Source organism: Cupressus sempervirens, chromosome 4, assembly GCF_028749045.1.
Source record: "Cupressus sempervirens isolate cs-2001-9-10 chromosome 4, ASM2874904v1, whole genome shotgun sequence".
Taxonomy (NCBI): domain Eukaryota; kingdom Viridiplantae; phylum Streptophyta; class Pinopsida; order Cupressales; family Cupressaceae; genus Cupressus; species Cupressus sempervirens.
In genome coordinates this window covers 514,125,353-514,142,261 of record NC_143121.1, presented here as the reverse complement: position 1 = coordinate 514,142,261, position 16,909 = coordinate 514,125,353, and the positions used below count along the sequence as shown (strand labels likewise).

At 35.0% G+C, this 16,909-nt stretch overlaps 1 protein-coding gene across 1 annotated transcript in view; it reads right to left on the bottom strand.

Moving 5' to 3' along the window:
* LOC149562189 (transcription factor MYB3R-1-like) overlaps positions 1-16,909 on the bottom strand; it is an 86,388-nt gene that overhangs the window by 34,777 nt on the left and 34,702 nt on the right. The window contains exons 6-8 of the mRNA XM_089825733.1: positions 9,667-9,795; positions 3,767-5,540; positions 2,913-3,256 (exon numbers count right to left, since the gene is read on the bottom strand). Coding sequence (XP_089681859.1) covers positions 2,913-3,256; positions 3,767-5,540; positions 9,667-9,795 — 2,247 coding nt within the window. The remainder of the gene's footprint in view (positions 1-2,912; positions 3,257-3,766; positions 5,541-9,666; positions 9,796-16,909) is intronic.

Here is a 16,909-nt window from a genome sequence, read left to right as displayed (position 1 = left end):
AAGATGTTGGATATGAGTCAGACAGAAGTAAGCTACGCATTCAATCATTTATCAGAAGCAAGTATTATCATTCTTATTATGATGAGGTAAGATTTAATTGAAGCATTTCATTGTTATCATCATTTTACTTTCATATAAACAAATACTGAATATAAGTATTTATCTAATCTTGAGAAACTGTCAGAGATAAGCAATCGAAGGAAAAGAAATCCAAAAGCCCTAATTGATTGTGTGACAGCTGGACCCTTAATTGATACAGTGGTATTGGAAGCCCTAACTAAATCTGTGGTATCGAAAGCCCTAGTTGAATCCGTGGTTACGGAAGCCCTAAGTGGTAAAGCGGTATCAGAAGCCCTAAATAAATCGATGGTGATTGATGCCCTAATTGGTAAGATGATATGTGATGCCCTAATTTAAATTATAGTTGTAATCATTAAATGATTTTGAGATAGCACTCGATTTGAGAAATTGTTATAGTGTATTTGTGGACTAACCCCAGTGGTTGCAGAAGCATACTTAGATGATTTTTAGTCTCAGTTTTCCGAGGTATGTGATTTCAATTTCTGAAGTAATTTCATTAAAAGGTATTTCAAGCATTTAGTTAAAAAAAAAATTGTTTAACTAACTTTAACGGTAAATCTTCTTCACTTGAACATGAATGATGTAACTGGCCTCCTATGAAATGAAGAAGTAACTGTATTCCTTGAGTAAGTTGAATGATAAATTAGACCCGGGAAATCCGGATGTTACACCCTTTGCATATGCTTACCATTTCCATTTGCAGCCATTGCACAAGACCTTTGAATCCATACTCTAAGCATATTGCCCCTCATAGATCCATTGTTGCCAATCAAGAATCGACATCTTTATGGAATCAATGTCCTTTGATGATGTGATCACATTTTGGAATTTTGATGTTATAGCACAAGTTATGCCCTCATCCACAAAATCCAAAGGAAAGATGAAGTACCAGTTTTGTCAGAGAGTTAGCTCATGCATTTCCATCTCACGTCTCGTCTCCTCTAGATAATGTTTCTAACATAGAGATCAGGCACCTTGATATGGTTCTCGCCTTTTGTTGTTCTCGCCTTCTCCCAGTCCGTTTGACCTCTTTTGTGGTCTTTTGTTGGACATTGATAAATAAAATATTTTCTTATCTAAAATGACGACAAACAATATTCTCTGTTGGGATTTGTTCTCATATCATAGAGAAGTAAGAAGCAAACCACTATCATTCAAACTTCAACCAAAGTAGAATATCACACGGTAAACAAGTTGATTCTAAAGCATATGGTTATTTCACTATTGACAAGAATGAGCATACCTGAGAACAACCTACAATTTTGCTTTGCAACAATCAAGAGGTATTAACTTATTTTGGTTTGCGACAATCCAATCTTTAACAAGCAAACCAAACACATTGAACTTCAACATCATTATATTTGTGAGCATGTTTATCAACATAATATTCATCTCTAGCATTGTTTTCCACAAGAGGAATGTTTATTAAAGATTATAATATAATCTATTATTAATGTTAATAACTAGTCAGTAGATGATCAAGAAATGGTAGAATGTTAATTTATATATATATGTATGTATGTATGTATGTATGTATGTACACCCTTTCAATAAATTGTTCTCTTTCCCAATGCTTTAAATACTCCTTGCCGTAATCAATCAGCCTAATCAATTTACTCACATATGCATGTGTTTGTAATTGTACTCTTGCTTCAACCAATCCCTCCTATTTTTATGTTAGAACTTAAGCAATAGCATTATTGCCAAGATTTTGTCCTCTACCATGTCAATCATATAGACATTCTTTCCAAGAATTGCTACTAACAATGCACATCATTGTATTATCCTAGCCATCATCATTGGCACTAATCTTGTGCCAAATACCCCATTTATTGCAATTAGAACATTGTGCTATTGGCTGACCCAAAGAATCTTAAAAGAATGAACTGTTGATTGTTATTGTCTTCCTATCTGTTATTGATGTTTCTCTGACTTCTATAAAAGTTGAGGTTTGACCTTCACTAATCTAGCCATTTTGGCTTTTAGGCATTGTAAAAGGCACCTCAAAACTCTTCTTGGGAACATATTCACTAGTATGCCCAAAAAGCTTCACCCTTAGCATGTCATTTATGAGCAACTCCACAAATGTAGTTCATCATCATCACTTGCATCAAAAACATCACATATAATTCTCAACCAAATAAATGTTTTGTTCTCACTCTCATGTCTAATACACAATTATAGGCATCTTCATATGATGTAGATGGCACTACCTTCATCATCGTTTGCACCAAGGATACCAACAATAAACCACCAATGTGTCAACCCATTGGCTGGTTCTTTCTCCAACTTCCCCAGCAATTCCTTAAGACTTTATTATATGCATATAAACTTACAGAGATTAATGCTTACCCTGCTAAATGTTGCAAATTTAATATTTCCAAAAAAATATCATACGTTCATATGGTTGATTGTTATTTGATTATGCCTCTAAGCTGTTAGTTATGCTGAGTTGATGGCTTAATCTCCATGGCTGATTTGGGGATTGAAGGGTTATTCCATGAAAAAATTAAATATTTTCAAATGACAAACAGAAAGTTTATTAAAATCCCAACTTTGTTTCTGTTTATTTCTCTTACAGTTGCTTTCACGTGAAGCAATATGTCCAAGAAGAATGAAGCCCCAATACATGCATCAACATGCACAATAAATTTCTATTGAACACATAAAATCAAAAACTAGTCATTCCAAAGCTTTTAGTTTTCATATGTTTCTGCACATAAAGGCAATAGGCAACCCACAGTCAAAAAAACACGTAATTTAACATTATAAACTCCCCATTAAAATGCCAAAAGTATAGAAACCATAAAAAGATTGAAAACATAACATACATGCTCAGGTTGTCTATATCGGATATGTTGCTAAGCCAATCTATATCGAATCTGTGATGAACCGGATTTGGAAATGCCATGGCAGAACTTCCATTATTGTCCGTTATCATCTTATCATTATCTGATATATTACAGTTTGAAGAGGCAAATCCTGCTGTGCAAATTTCGTTGTCAGCTTCAGAAACTCTTATTTTCCCGCATAACTCCATACTTCTGCTGTCAAGAGATTTTGAAATCACACTAGAGCCATTATAGCTGCCAACTCTTAAAGGATTGTCCAGGTTTGTTGGATACGACTGCCGACCATTCAAATTCTGCTCAACAAGGACTCCAAAGCTTTGCATCTGCAAAAGCAGAAGGCTGTTGAAGTCCATAAGAAGCATCAAAAGATATATACTGCATTGTTTAAACTTTACACAGCCAAAACTCTAACTGAAATGTACATATTTTTTGGAAAGAAGACATGGCTTCATATTTTGGGAAATTAAACTCACAATAGATAATCTTGTGGAACAATTTTACAACTTTTCTCAAATAAATTTTTCCTATTTTGGAGCTACCAAGAAGTTAAGAACAGATATACACATGGATAAAAAGAACTGAGAATTTGTAATTTCAGCATTATCAGAGTCCAGACATCCAGTATTGCATTGTATAACATATCAAAATGTTGGAGATGCATTAACACGTCGCAAAGACAACAATGCAAAGAATGTTGGCATAGATTTAACAGGAAAAAAAAGTTGAAAAGCATGTGTGAGCATAGAAAGTCATGCTATCCTGCACAGTAGGGGAAGTTCTGTTCATCTCCAAGTAGATAACAATAAATAATGAAGGCAACATAGGTCACTTACATTATGCAATTTTGCTCCATGTTCAGTCTTGCAAATAGCATCAACATTCCTTGCAGTACAATCTCTATTCAAACCTTTAGAGCCAGTAGCATCTAGTCCTCTATTAGTATTCTGAGATTCACTTTCAGAGCCACTAATATCTTTCTTCGTAGATGTGCCAATTTTATAAACAGATTCAGCTTCTTTTCTGGGATTGGATGCATATTCCAACTGTTTCTCCATGGACTTTACAGCTGCTGAATGTTTAGATTTTAAGCAATACTGAGGTGAGACCAGAACTGACCTTTTCTTTAGGCATTGTCCAGGTCTGGTCACACCATCCTTTGTACAGCAATCACATGACACATCATCAGGAGAGCTAAGCAAGTCGCCATGTTTTTTAACCATAGAGCCAGGTGTATAATTTTTGTCTTGACCTTTTATTCTATCGTCCATTTTTTCAATCTGTTTTGTTTGTACAGGAGTTGAAGCATCCCGTGGTCGTTTTCTCAGAATAGAGGGGGTATTTGTAAAACTTTTTGCAGCACTTTTTAAAATAGATTCGGGGCTTTTCTCATTAATAGTAGACGCCCAAGGGTAGCAGGGAGGAGTGAAACAATTAACTGAGGACATTATCATTTGGCGCACCCCAAGAGGACTATATGCTTGTTGAAAAAAGCCACAAGAATTTACAAGATCACAATTAACAAAGGGCATATCCCAATTTGAAAGACGTGGTGGCTCATAAAACAAAGCCTCACAATCTGGATTTTGAGGAGTGTCAGAATTACCAGCCTTGATGTCTAAACCAGTCTTGATATTTACATTAGACGTCAGAGATTGCACAGCTGAACCAGATGTTTCACCCTCATTATCACGTTTAAAATTCTGATCAAGAGGCAAGCAGATTTGTAACAGTTCATTGCTGTGTCCAGTCTCGTAAGAGTCATAAATATAGTTATCAAGTGTAGCAATGGGCTTTTCAGGTGAGCAAACTGCTGTTTTATTACCAATGAGACCGGTGAGATGTGTATGAGGAGTTCTAGAACAAAGTGGCGACAATGAAGCTGAGAATGCTGGTAAACACACTGCAGTGCAATCCACAGCCACATAACTAGAGCTTGAAAACTGATTTGTGTACAAACGTGAACATAAAGATTTGTTCTCTTCGTCATAGTTGTGTTCTCCCAGTTGAAAGTCCATGCTGGTAGATTGAACACAATTCATGGTAGGTGGACCACAATTCGTCACATTAACAGTATTAGAAACTTCCCCAGGACTTCCAACAGAGAAATTTTTGCTTGTAACAACAGAATCCAAATAATCATTCATTTGATAAGATGGCACAGTTGTTGCAACTTCACGCCTTCCATCATCAGAAAAATCAGTCATTTCGTTTCTTGTTACAATAGTATCTCTATTTGGCTGAAAGCAATGTGGGTAAGAATGGTTAGTTGAATCCTTTGTTTCACCAACCAAACTCTTGTGTGTTTCTTTTTGCATTTCTGAATTTTCTTTGCTAAGCTTGAAGGAACTTGTAGAAGCCATCTCCATAGAACCTGATTGATTACCACTTTTAGAAACAGAATCTTGACTACATGCAAACAGCTGATCACTCACTGTTCCTGTAAAGGCTGTATCAGTGGACATTTCTGTGGCTGTACTGAACACGGGTGTCATGTTTTCCTGGATCGCAGGCAAATCTGGCAGCTGAACTGGAAGCCCTGATGCCAAATATGAGTCTAGCTTCTTCTTTATTGAGCTATTCCAGTGATTTTTTATCGCATTGTCTGTCCTGATAGCATAAATGCTTTGCTAAGTTAGGCAACCCATTCAAGTATAATACAAAAAAATTAAAACTGACAAATGCATTGTGATATCTGTTGCAATCCATTATGAGTTGGCCTATAGTAATCAAATCAATAAGACCTTTAAACATGTTCCTCACATTTTAATGAATAAAATTCAAAAAAAGCAATGTACTGATTTCCCCTATTCATTCTTGTTTGAGAAGTTTCTACTAATATACAGAGATATCTTATCTGTAAATTTGTATTTCCAAACACAGACTCAAAAATATTTGTGGCTGGTTCCATGGTAACTTGAATTGTTGAAATTTACAAGCTTAAACCTGTGAGACAACACCCAGCTAAACTATTGACAGCTATGCAATCTGGACAGACAATTAAGGAGCGCAGGGAAAATCTTTTAAGGGTGAAAATTTAATGCATTTATAGAATAATAGTTGAGCAATGTTTTCCACTAAAAATAAGATATGTATGTAACAAGTTATCTTTGACAAAAAATTGAGATCTACGTCTTTGAAATAGGAAAGATTATAAGATTTTTAATTTAGCATTCTCCATGTTAGGATTAGGTGTCCTACCACCTTGCAAAATCTTAGGATAATTGTAAATCTAAAAAAAATCATATGTTATGATATTGGAACTTCTTAAATGGGCCACTACACATGGAGAGAATCTCAAGATTCCATGTAAGACATAATTTGACACTTAAGAAATGTGTTATGATGAGTGTACGAAATATTTACATATAGGGGCTACAAAGTAGACTTGAAAAGGCATCTACTTATGGCAGTGTGTAGTGCATCTTGGAAGATAAGATATACTTTCAAAGTGGAAAACCAAGTTCGACTAATTGACTAGTCAAACAATAGAGGTTTCACTTGCAGCCTGGACAGTGACACTTGGGTTTGAATGTCTCCTCTTGGCAATAAATTGGACACCCCTTATAAAAACTAATAATTTTGGAGAAACCATAAGTAGTTTTTCGAAAGGAAAACTCTAAAAACTCTGAAAATACATTCATAGGAACGGCAATGTGAATTGTATTGTAAGGCTTAGCAAATTTTGATTTTGGGGCTCACTATAGAGAAACTGCAGTGTGTGGACACAGGCTGCATCATTTGTGGATCTTCTCAATTCATTGTAAGACTAAGTCACAAGGTTCGAGTTCGAGTTCGAGTTCGACGACTATAAAATTCGGATGAAATTCGACAAGGCCAAAAAAATCGAAAAAAAATCGACTTTAAATTCGCTTTATAGAATTTTTTTAGTATTTTAAACAATATAAGTATGTCCAATAAATTATCAAGATAGTTTAACATTACAACATAAATTTGAAATCTTTATAAAAGAATCACATTTTGAAAATAAATACAAATACAAGTAGTTTATAATTTTTAAAACATTAAACTTATAGAACAAATTATAGTAATTTAACTTTATCATTTTATAACATAAATTCAAAATATATTGATATTTTATTTTAATTTTTCTAAACAAAATTAAAAATTAAAAAATACTTTGATTTACTACATTTAAGATTACACATAAACAATAAATAACTATTAAAAAAAAATTAATATTTTAATAAAAAAATTATACACTTGAAAAATAATAAATTTTCTTTCATATTACTAAAAAAATTAAAAAATTATAAGACACAAATTAAAAATTAAAACAAAACAAAATGCAAAATTATAAAATTAAACATTAAACAAAAACTTAAATGTCAAATGTTGAACACTAGCGATAAGCAGGTATTCGGCGGCAATTTATTCGAGGGCAGGAGCTCAACAGTCGCCATGATACTGGATCATTTGCTGTGAACACTTTTCTATCGATGGACTGCCCTAGCTGGACTTTATTTTTTTAAACTATGGAACGATTAAAATGAAAAGCCGGTGAATGGCTCTGTACGAATTAGAGGACGAATTTAAACGAATTTTTTAGATTATGCTGAAATTCGGAAAATTTCGAACTTCATGCATGAAGTTCGCCGAATCCTGTGACACAGTTGTAAGACATGTGGAAGCTAATTTGTTATACATTTGAGGCCGCATGTTTCACCCAAAAGGGTATTCTCAAGATAATTTTCGTTGTTGTCTCTCTTCTTATCTATCTCCATTTCTTCTTAGACTCTTGCTTAATTTTATTTCTGTCAAATTTGTATTTTAGATTAGTAAATTTTTAGGTCATTTCATTGTTCCTAAATTAAGAATAAACACTATCAAAGCTTCGTTCAGCTTGATTCTATAAAGGAAGAAATGTCATTCTTTTTGTTGTTTTCTTTGTTTCCAATGGGAACCTTGGATTCAAATTCTAATCTGAAAAGAAGTCATGGCCAGCACCTCCAGGGAACTTGAGTGTTTGATGAGCAAATCTTTGAATTGTGGAAACTGCAGATGGAAGATATCTTAGTAGGAATAGATCAATGGATAGTGGCAACTGCTATACCCAGCACTATACCTACAGGAATGGATCAAGATGCATGAGGCATACTTGACAAAAAGGCAAGAAGAGGGCACTATACCTACAGGAATGGATCAAGATGCATGAGGCATACTTGACAAAAAGGCAAGAAGAGGGAGCAGGTTGCATATTTCTTATTCAATCTTGCTAAATGTTTGAGCCTTAAGGTTGAAACACTACAAAGGCCCTATGGAACAAAATCGTTGCCTCGTGTGTAATGGAAATATCATTTTGGACAAAGATCATTGAAATATGACGAAGGGTTGATTTCATCATGGATATTTGGTAAAAAAGACATAATTTAAGATGATTGCTAGTGTGTTGGGTAATTATGTTGTGCCTCCTGCACATGCAGTTGTTGAAAACTCAATGTCATAGCATCAGAGAACTGGCAATGTAAAAGATATGTTTGAGGGTCTTGCTGATCATTCTTAACTTCGATTATATGTGAGCGTTGTGTGTCTAGCAAACGTTACAGATGAAAAAAAAATCTAGTAGTACTAGAGCAACTAAGGTTTTGGACACCATCTCTTAACAAAAACATTTATTATGTTTCCTTCATAGATCATCTCTTGCAAAGAACTTGGGTTTGCTTCTTAAACCACAGCTTTGGTTAAAGAATTTGAGATGCTTGAAAATTATAAAGACAGGAAGATAAAAAAAAATTGACAATTGACAATGGAGGCAAGTTTTATCCTAAATATTTTGAATGATTTTGCAAACAAAACAGAAAAATTGAACAAAAACAACTTCATATGTACCATCGAAAAATTGTGATATTAAGAAAAATGAACAGCCCAATGATGGAAAAAGCAAGATCAAAAAGATTGGTTTGAGGCTGCCAGTACTATTTGTTGTCTAATAAACAGGTCTCCCAATATTCCTCTTGTTGATAAGACCCCTTGGGAACTCTGGATAGGTGAATAGCCTCTCTTGCACATCAGTGTTTTGTCTATAGGCCTTTTGTTCATGTGCCTATGAAAAACCCATAGTCATAAAACTTGGCAAGTACTTGCCAAGAATTTTTTTGGGCAAGTAATAACGGACAAAACTTCCCAACACACAGTAACAAAAAACCATCATAACTTTTTCAATAAAATCTCACCATACTTGTGATAATAAACAATAAAATCATGATATCAGGATAATTTTGGCTGTGTGATGATTAATTTCTTTTTGGGGGGTTTTAGGTTGGTGAGATCTATCATCTTGCTTCACACATGGAGATGAATATATTGTTTTAATCGTCTCTTGACAATTAAAGCACCCAATTGATATTATCTATAAGAATATAGATTACTTATATAATGATAGTGATTGTGGTTTAGAGACGATTTAAAAGATGAACAATCATTGCACTGATTACCTCACAAAAATTTCTCTAAGTTTTAGGGACAAGGAAACAAGTTCCTATATGTCTGGTTCTGTTGGATATAACTTGATATATAAATAGAGAAGCCCACTGACAGACAGACAGGCAAGGACTGACAGAGACAGAGAGAGATAACTTCATTTGATATCCTGCTATCTAGGTAATCTACTGAGAGACCTCAGTATCTATTTCAGACAACATTTTTGTTATCTGCATCCCGGTTAATTAGACCCTGATCTAATAATAAACAAGTTGTCTCCAATTTTAAACTATACCTCCCAGGCAAAAACTTTGCAATTTCTGCCCACTTGTTTCCATAAATTTGGTGAGAACGAATTAGCGCCAACTCCTCCTGCTGACTCCATGCATCTTTCTTTATATCTGGATTTAGATGATTGTGCCACCTGCAAATATATTCAATATTGATCAATTTTACTTATAGATACAGAACTTTTATTTGAATGGTTGATAAACATAAAGTGCAACAAAAATTCAACAAATACAATTAAACAGGCATGCCTGTAAATATGGATAGTTGTAAGTTACAGTGAAAGAGTATAGAACAACTTAAACAAGCTATTATAAACTTTATTTGTTAGTATCTATATAAAGTTTAAACTTCATTTTTTCAAATCAAAATCATCAACATAGCTTTAACATATTAAAATATTAGAGTATTTTTATAATCGTCATCTTAATTGTCTATAGATTGTTGAGGAAGTTTCTTCATGTATCTATTCCAGTTGTCTGTACTCTCTATTTAAGGCGCCTTTGGCTCCTTTGTTAAATATCAAGTTATCAATTATCATTTCATAGAATCACAGCGGATTAAGTTTTTTATCAAATTTTCTTTGGAAAAAAAATCATTGCTTTTACTTGGAATTTATTTCCAATAGTTTTTATGAATTGATTTTTTATTAAAATATTGTGGGTTTCATTCTGTAAATTCGCATAATTTCTTGTTCGCTTTTTCTTTGAAAATTTATTGAGGGTTTCTTTCAAAAGAAATTGTTTCCTCATTTTTTAAATTAAAATCAAAGCTTTTTTTTAGAAGGTCGAGATTTTTAGATCTCTAGAGTCTAAACTAAGTTGCCAAATTCGGACCCTGGAGTTCGGGTCCGGGTCCAAATTCGAGCCCGGGTCCATGACGAGTCCGAGCAGGGTCCGTATTTTTCCCTAAGTCCGCCCGGGTCCGTGCTCAAGCATGGACCCGGGCGGACCTGTAGAGCAAAATACGAACACTACAGAGCACGGACCTGGGCGGACCCACAGGGCAAAATACGGACCCATCGCGGACCCGAGTGAATCCGGGTGGACCCGCGGCAAAAAAGCATTAAAATTATGTTTTTTTCTTATTTTTATTTGCCAAACCCTAAAGTAAGGCCTATTAGATGCATTTCATTCATCTAATCTCTCATTTGCTTTGTCATTTTGGTGTGGCCAATTTGCAACTTTGAAGAGAAGGTTATAGAGATTGTTTGTGGAGTCTCAAATCCTTCAAATAATCAGTGTTGAGTGTTCCAGGTATGCATTTGATCCTTCTTTTTGCTTCTTTCATAGTTTGTTTTTAGTTTTTTTTTTTTTTTTTGCTCTAAATTTTTATCAAGTTTTGTATAAGTTCTAAAATATTTTTTTAAATTTGCTTTTATAGATTGCAAGAATCCAAGAATGAGTAGTCAGGGTCCAGTGGGTGGGGTGGGATCCCAAAGATTTAAAATTGATAGAGGCTCTCCTTTGTGGAAGTATACAACAAGAATTGAGCAATGTGTTGGAGGGGGAGGGTATATATGGAAATGCAATTTTTGCCAAAACCAATATAGAAGCTCCTATTACCGGGTTAAACATCATTTGATAGGTCCACCAGGTCAAGAGATTTCCATGTGTGAGGGGCCCCCAGAGGGAGGTAAAAAAGGGTTGTTGGCTGCTCAAATAGCAGGCATGTTAAAAGAACAACAAGAGGCTAATAGGTTAGTGTCAAAGGAAAAAAAAGATAAGTCAAAGCAAAAACCACCAACACCACCCTCTCAAACAACCAATAGACCACATCCCTTCTTACCTACCCCATTTGTGGATGAAGATGAAATAGAAACACCCCCATCTCGCAAGAGAGGCCCATTAGATACGGCATTTGAAAATGACAAGAGATAAATTGTTGACATAAAGATTGGGCATTGCCTCATTACAAATGGTGTTTCATTCAATCTAGTGAGATCACCTTATTGGAGAGAGATGGTGAAAGCAATAAATGATGCACCTCATGGTTACCGATCCCCTAGATATGAAAAGTTGAGAACCACCATATTGCATAAGGAGAGAAAGAATGTAGAAAACCTCCTCAAACCAATAAGAGATTCTTGGATCCAAATGGGGGTGAGCATTGTCTCTGATGGATGGAAAGATTGCAAAAACCGTCCATTAATAAATGTGATTGTGTTTTTGAAGGCGGTTGATTGTGAAGGGCAAGTAAAGGATGCAAATTTTATTGCCCAACTTCTCATTGAATCCATAGAGTCCGTGGGAGCTGACAATGTTGTCCAAGTAATAACGGACAATGCTAAAGTTTGTAAGGCTGTAGGTGCTTTGGTAGAAGCACGATATGAGCATATCTTTTGGACACCATGCACTGTCCACACCTTGAACTAGGTGATGAAAACAATTGGCAGCCAATTGAATGGATGAAAAATGTGTATGAGGAGGGTGAGCAGATCCAAATGTTTGTGACAAACCACCATATGTCACAACCAATTTTCAGAAGTTTCTCCCGCTTGGAATTATTGAAGGTAAATTTTAAACTTTATTTAGCTTCATTTATCATTTTAATTTTTGTGTCATACTTTACAAAATTTAATACATATTCTTAAATTTTTGTTTTATGAACTTATCATATTAACTTACAATTTGAATTAACATGGTAATAGGTTGCTAAAACAAGGTTTGCTTCACACACAATCATCCTTAGACGACTTGTGAGGGTGAAAGAGGCATTGTGTCAAATGGTTATTAGCAACAAATGGGATGGATGGAAGTAAGTTGATACAAAAAAGGCCAAAACTGTAAAGGATTTGATCTTGAGTGATGATTTTTGGAATAGGGTGGAATATGCATTAGAACTCACCGAGCCCATCATGTCTATGCTTCGGTATGCCGACACGAATGAGCCTTGTTTGGGGAACATATATGATGCCATGGACTCCATGCTAGAAAGAATGAAATCAATAAGTTTAAATTTTTATACAATACTTTATCCTTGTTTATTGAGAGATTTTTATTTTTTATTTTAATTAAGTTATTAACACTACATCAAAAAAAATTACATGTACATTATTTGACATCCCAAGTCATTCAGAGGAGAGAGCAGGATCCTAATACCTTGTACAGTAAGGTGGAGAAAATTGTTCTACATCGTTGGAACAAGATGACTACACCTTTACACCTCCTAGCATATGCACTTTCTCCTAGATATTATAGCAGTGAGATACTTGCTATTCCTGGTAGAGTGGCACCATATAGAGATCCTGAAGTTGCTACTAGGTATAAGAAGGCACTTAACAGGCTCTTTAGTGATCCTGATGTGGCATCAAATGTTAGGAGAGAGTTTGTAGATTTTGTCTCAAGCAAAAATGCAAAACCTGATGCAATCAATGACCAAAGTAGATTGGATGCCATTGGATGGTGGTACTTACATGGGGAAAGTTACATGTACCTCCAACCTCTTGCCATTAAGATCTTGTCACAAGTATGTATTTAAGTTTTTTTCCTTTTCTTATGGCCACTTAGCTTGTCGAATTAGCACTCTTAAATTCCTATTGTATTGTAAAATTACTTAGCTAATTTTTTTAAATTTGTTGGTTGTCTCTCTAGGTTGCGAGGTCTTCTGCTGCTGAGCGAAATTGGAGTACATACTCCTTTATCCACTCAGTGAAGCATAACCAGTTGGGTTCGAAGAAAGCAAAGGACTTGGTATTTATTCACAACAACTGACACCTCCTATCACGCAAGGATCTAGGATATAAGAAGGGACCAGAGAAGTCGTGGCATGTACTACCTGAGACTTCTGACTTGGATATGATTGTCCAAGATATATCTAAAATTGCCTTGCTAGATGTTGAGGAGGACGAGGAGGAGGATGTGGCTGCATCTAGGGCTAGTGGAACCGGATTGGATTCCAATGATGAGGAAAATGTCAATCATATAGATGAGGATGAAGCCATTGATCCCTCATATTTTGATGACCCATTTGACTCTTGAAGGGCATTTGCATCTTTGATAAACTATGTTTAAACAATTGTCATTGACTCATTGAGTCATTTATGATTTATCACCATGTTTCAAACTTTATTAAGTCATAATTTATTATCTATCAATCTGATGAAGTAGTCTATGTTTTGAAATTCCATTTTGCATTTTAGTAATTCAATGTATGATTTTATTTACAACATTAACCTAGATTAATGAGTGAGTATTTAATGTTTATCTTTGACATTTGGCATTGATCAATAATCAAGTAACATTGATATATTCATACTATGGAATGACTTAGTTTTACTTTTACAACTATGTGAGTTTTTTTTTTTGCATATATATATACACACACTCACAAACCCAAATGGGGAAAAAAAAATTGCCCGAACCCACGAACCTGAACCCCGAACCCGAATCCGTCCCTGGACCCGAATCGGCGACTTAGTCTCTAAAAAAAAATTTAGAAGATTTTGGGAGGAAGTTTTTTGCGAGCTGCATCTATAAGTGTGCCATTTTGTGCTGTGTCAGGTGTTTCCACCCGTGTTTCAGTTTATCTGCAAGTTTTTGTAGGTCCCGTTTTTTTGTTCACGCTTTGAAGTTTCTTATTGCAGAGCTTTACTTTTTGCAAAGCTTGAGACCACTGCCCACATCTACAGAGAATTGTGCGCCATTTTCACTGTTCACGTCTGCAGGGCATTTTTTCCTAGTCTGCAAAGGTTTCCTGTATTTGTTTTCAACAGAACAGTTTTATGGACTGGGTTTTTGGTTTTTGGCTATTTCTGCTCATGGGACAGTTTTTTTCTTCTGCTCATCATTTTCCATGGATTGCAACAGCCACAACCCCACAAATTATAATTTTTACAGAAAATCTATGCCCACAAATTACAGGATAATTAGCATTTTACTCTCCAACTATGTACCACATGGCTTTTCTACTATCTCCTTTCTCCTAACCCAGTATATCCTTGTTTATTTCTTTATTCCCTCTCCTCTTAGCAACTGTTTTTACCGTCCATTTAAATGAGCATTTGGTTCTAAATCTAGTAAACCTCCACTAAGGACTCCCACAGCTCCTCAGAGAATGCCTCAATCATTCATAGCTGCCAACTGTTATAAAACTGCCCAAAGCTTATTAGGCAAGCCACCACCCATTACTTCACATTAATGCTGAAACTGTTTAAAGAAATTAAGAGTGAAAGCTATTTTGTTTTCTAGATTTAGACAAGACACAGCTGTAGAAAAATATTATTGTAGCACCTTGGCGGTATGCTCCTGCATCACAATGAGATGGCCATAAAATTTAAATCTTAACTTGAATGTCGCACAGAAGAAGGGCCCACTTCTAAACTTCCCACTTAACCCTTTATCACAATTCTCTATTATAGAAAAAACCTTGAGTAGAACGAAATCCACCAAAAAGAGATGTGTTCTCATTGTAATTGTACCCATTAAATATACTTTACAAAGGGAAATCAAGTTGGCTATCTGTGAAACAACGTACAAAAGAAAATTAACAAATCTCAACAACAAAGTAATAATAATACTCCTAATTTAAGAGCTAGTTTAAAAGCCAACATGAAATCAATGTTATATGCCTTGTTTAATCCATAGTTTATTGAAACCCCGCGTTCATAACTAAATCAGATACAAATCCAATCATATCTATGAGTATGATGAATATTATCACTACTAAGAGCCTTAGTCAGTATGGAATCATGGATTTATGAGAATCACTCCTCTCTTTATATTTATTAATTTAATGTAATTAATAAAATTATAATATACATATATGTGTGTGTATCTGAAAGAACCGTACCCAAACCCAAGGAAAAATAATTGTCATACCTACGTCCCCGCATCCAACATTATAGTGACCTATTCTCATATCGCCCCAATGCAAATGGGGCCCCCCTCTTTTCAATGTGTAATTCAAGACATTTTGCAGTCAGTGTCATCTCCAGACCCTCAAATTACATTGGGGATTTGCACTTGTGATTAGGGTTTTGAAGGTGAATTTGACTTTGGAGAAGGAAAAACTCTTTCAAGAGGCCTACCAATGATGTTTTTGAGTGTTTCAGGCAAATAATATTTTAGTAAGTTTTACTATGTCTCTAGTTGCCCTAATTTTAAGTTGGTTGAATTTGTTATTTTCAGTAGTTTCTATTCTTAGTAAGTCTATTTTTAGTAAGTTTCATTGTGTCTCCATTTGGCATAATTTTGAGTTTGGACAAACTTAATATTTCATTGTGTCTTCCGTTGTTGGCAACAAGTGTGCATTAGATGACGAAATTTTGACAAAGTCTAAAAATCTTCATTGACCTTCAAAACTACGCCAAGGAAAGGGAATTCTTCATGTGCAAGGAATTCTTCTTCAAAGGAAACATCCTCCACCCCCAAATAGTGCAAAAGTAAAGGACTTCTCCACATACAAGGAATTCTTCTTCAAAGGAAATATTCTCCTTTACCCCAAAAATGTGCCAAGGAAAGGGAATTCTCCATGTGCCGTGAATTCTTCTTCAACAGGAAATTCCTGCACCCCAAAAATGTGCCAAGGAAAGGGAATTCTCCATGTGCCATGAATTTTTCTTCAATGGAAAATTCTTGCACCCCAAAAATGTGCCAAGGAAAAGGAATTCTCCACGTGCAACGAATTCTTCTTCAAATTAAAAATCTTCATTCACCCCCAAAGTGTGCCCAAGCATTCAAATGGCATGAAAAAATTTTTAAAAATTGGCTCTAAGTATGAAAATATTCTTCATCTCCCCCTAATACCCACTCAAGCATTCAAAACATGGATCACATTGAAGAGAAGTTGAAATTTCTTCCCCATATCTCATATGCACCAAGGTGGAGAAATGACATTAGGCTTGGAAGTTAATGTTTAAGGTGATACTTCAATGAAATATGGTGTCTTGACAAATTAGAGGATCAAATACATCAATACAAGGAAGATCTAGAATGAAGAAATCCAATCTAAGAATAAGTGCAATATGAGAAATCTAGCTCAAATTCTACAATTCCAATTCCAAACAATCCAATTCAAGGAAAATAAGTTCAAGAACTCATGATTCAAAAAATCGCACTACAAGTACAAATAGGAAGAATGCAACATCTAGGATTTCCACAATCAAAAGTCAGAAAGTTCAAGAGCGAAAGACTTCAAGAATGACAAGATTGTTGACAAGTTAGCCCAATCAATTTCAACAAGGTAAAATCCCCAGCAAGTCTAGGGAAGGAAGAAAATACGAGGGATCTCTTCTAAAGAGAGGACATAGT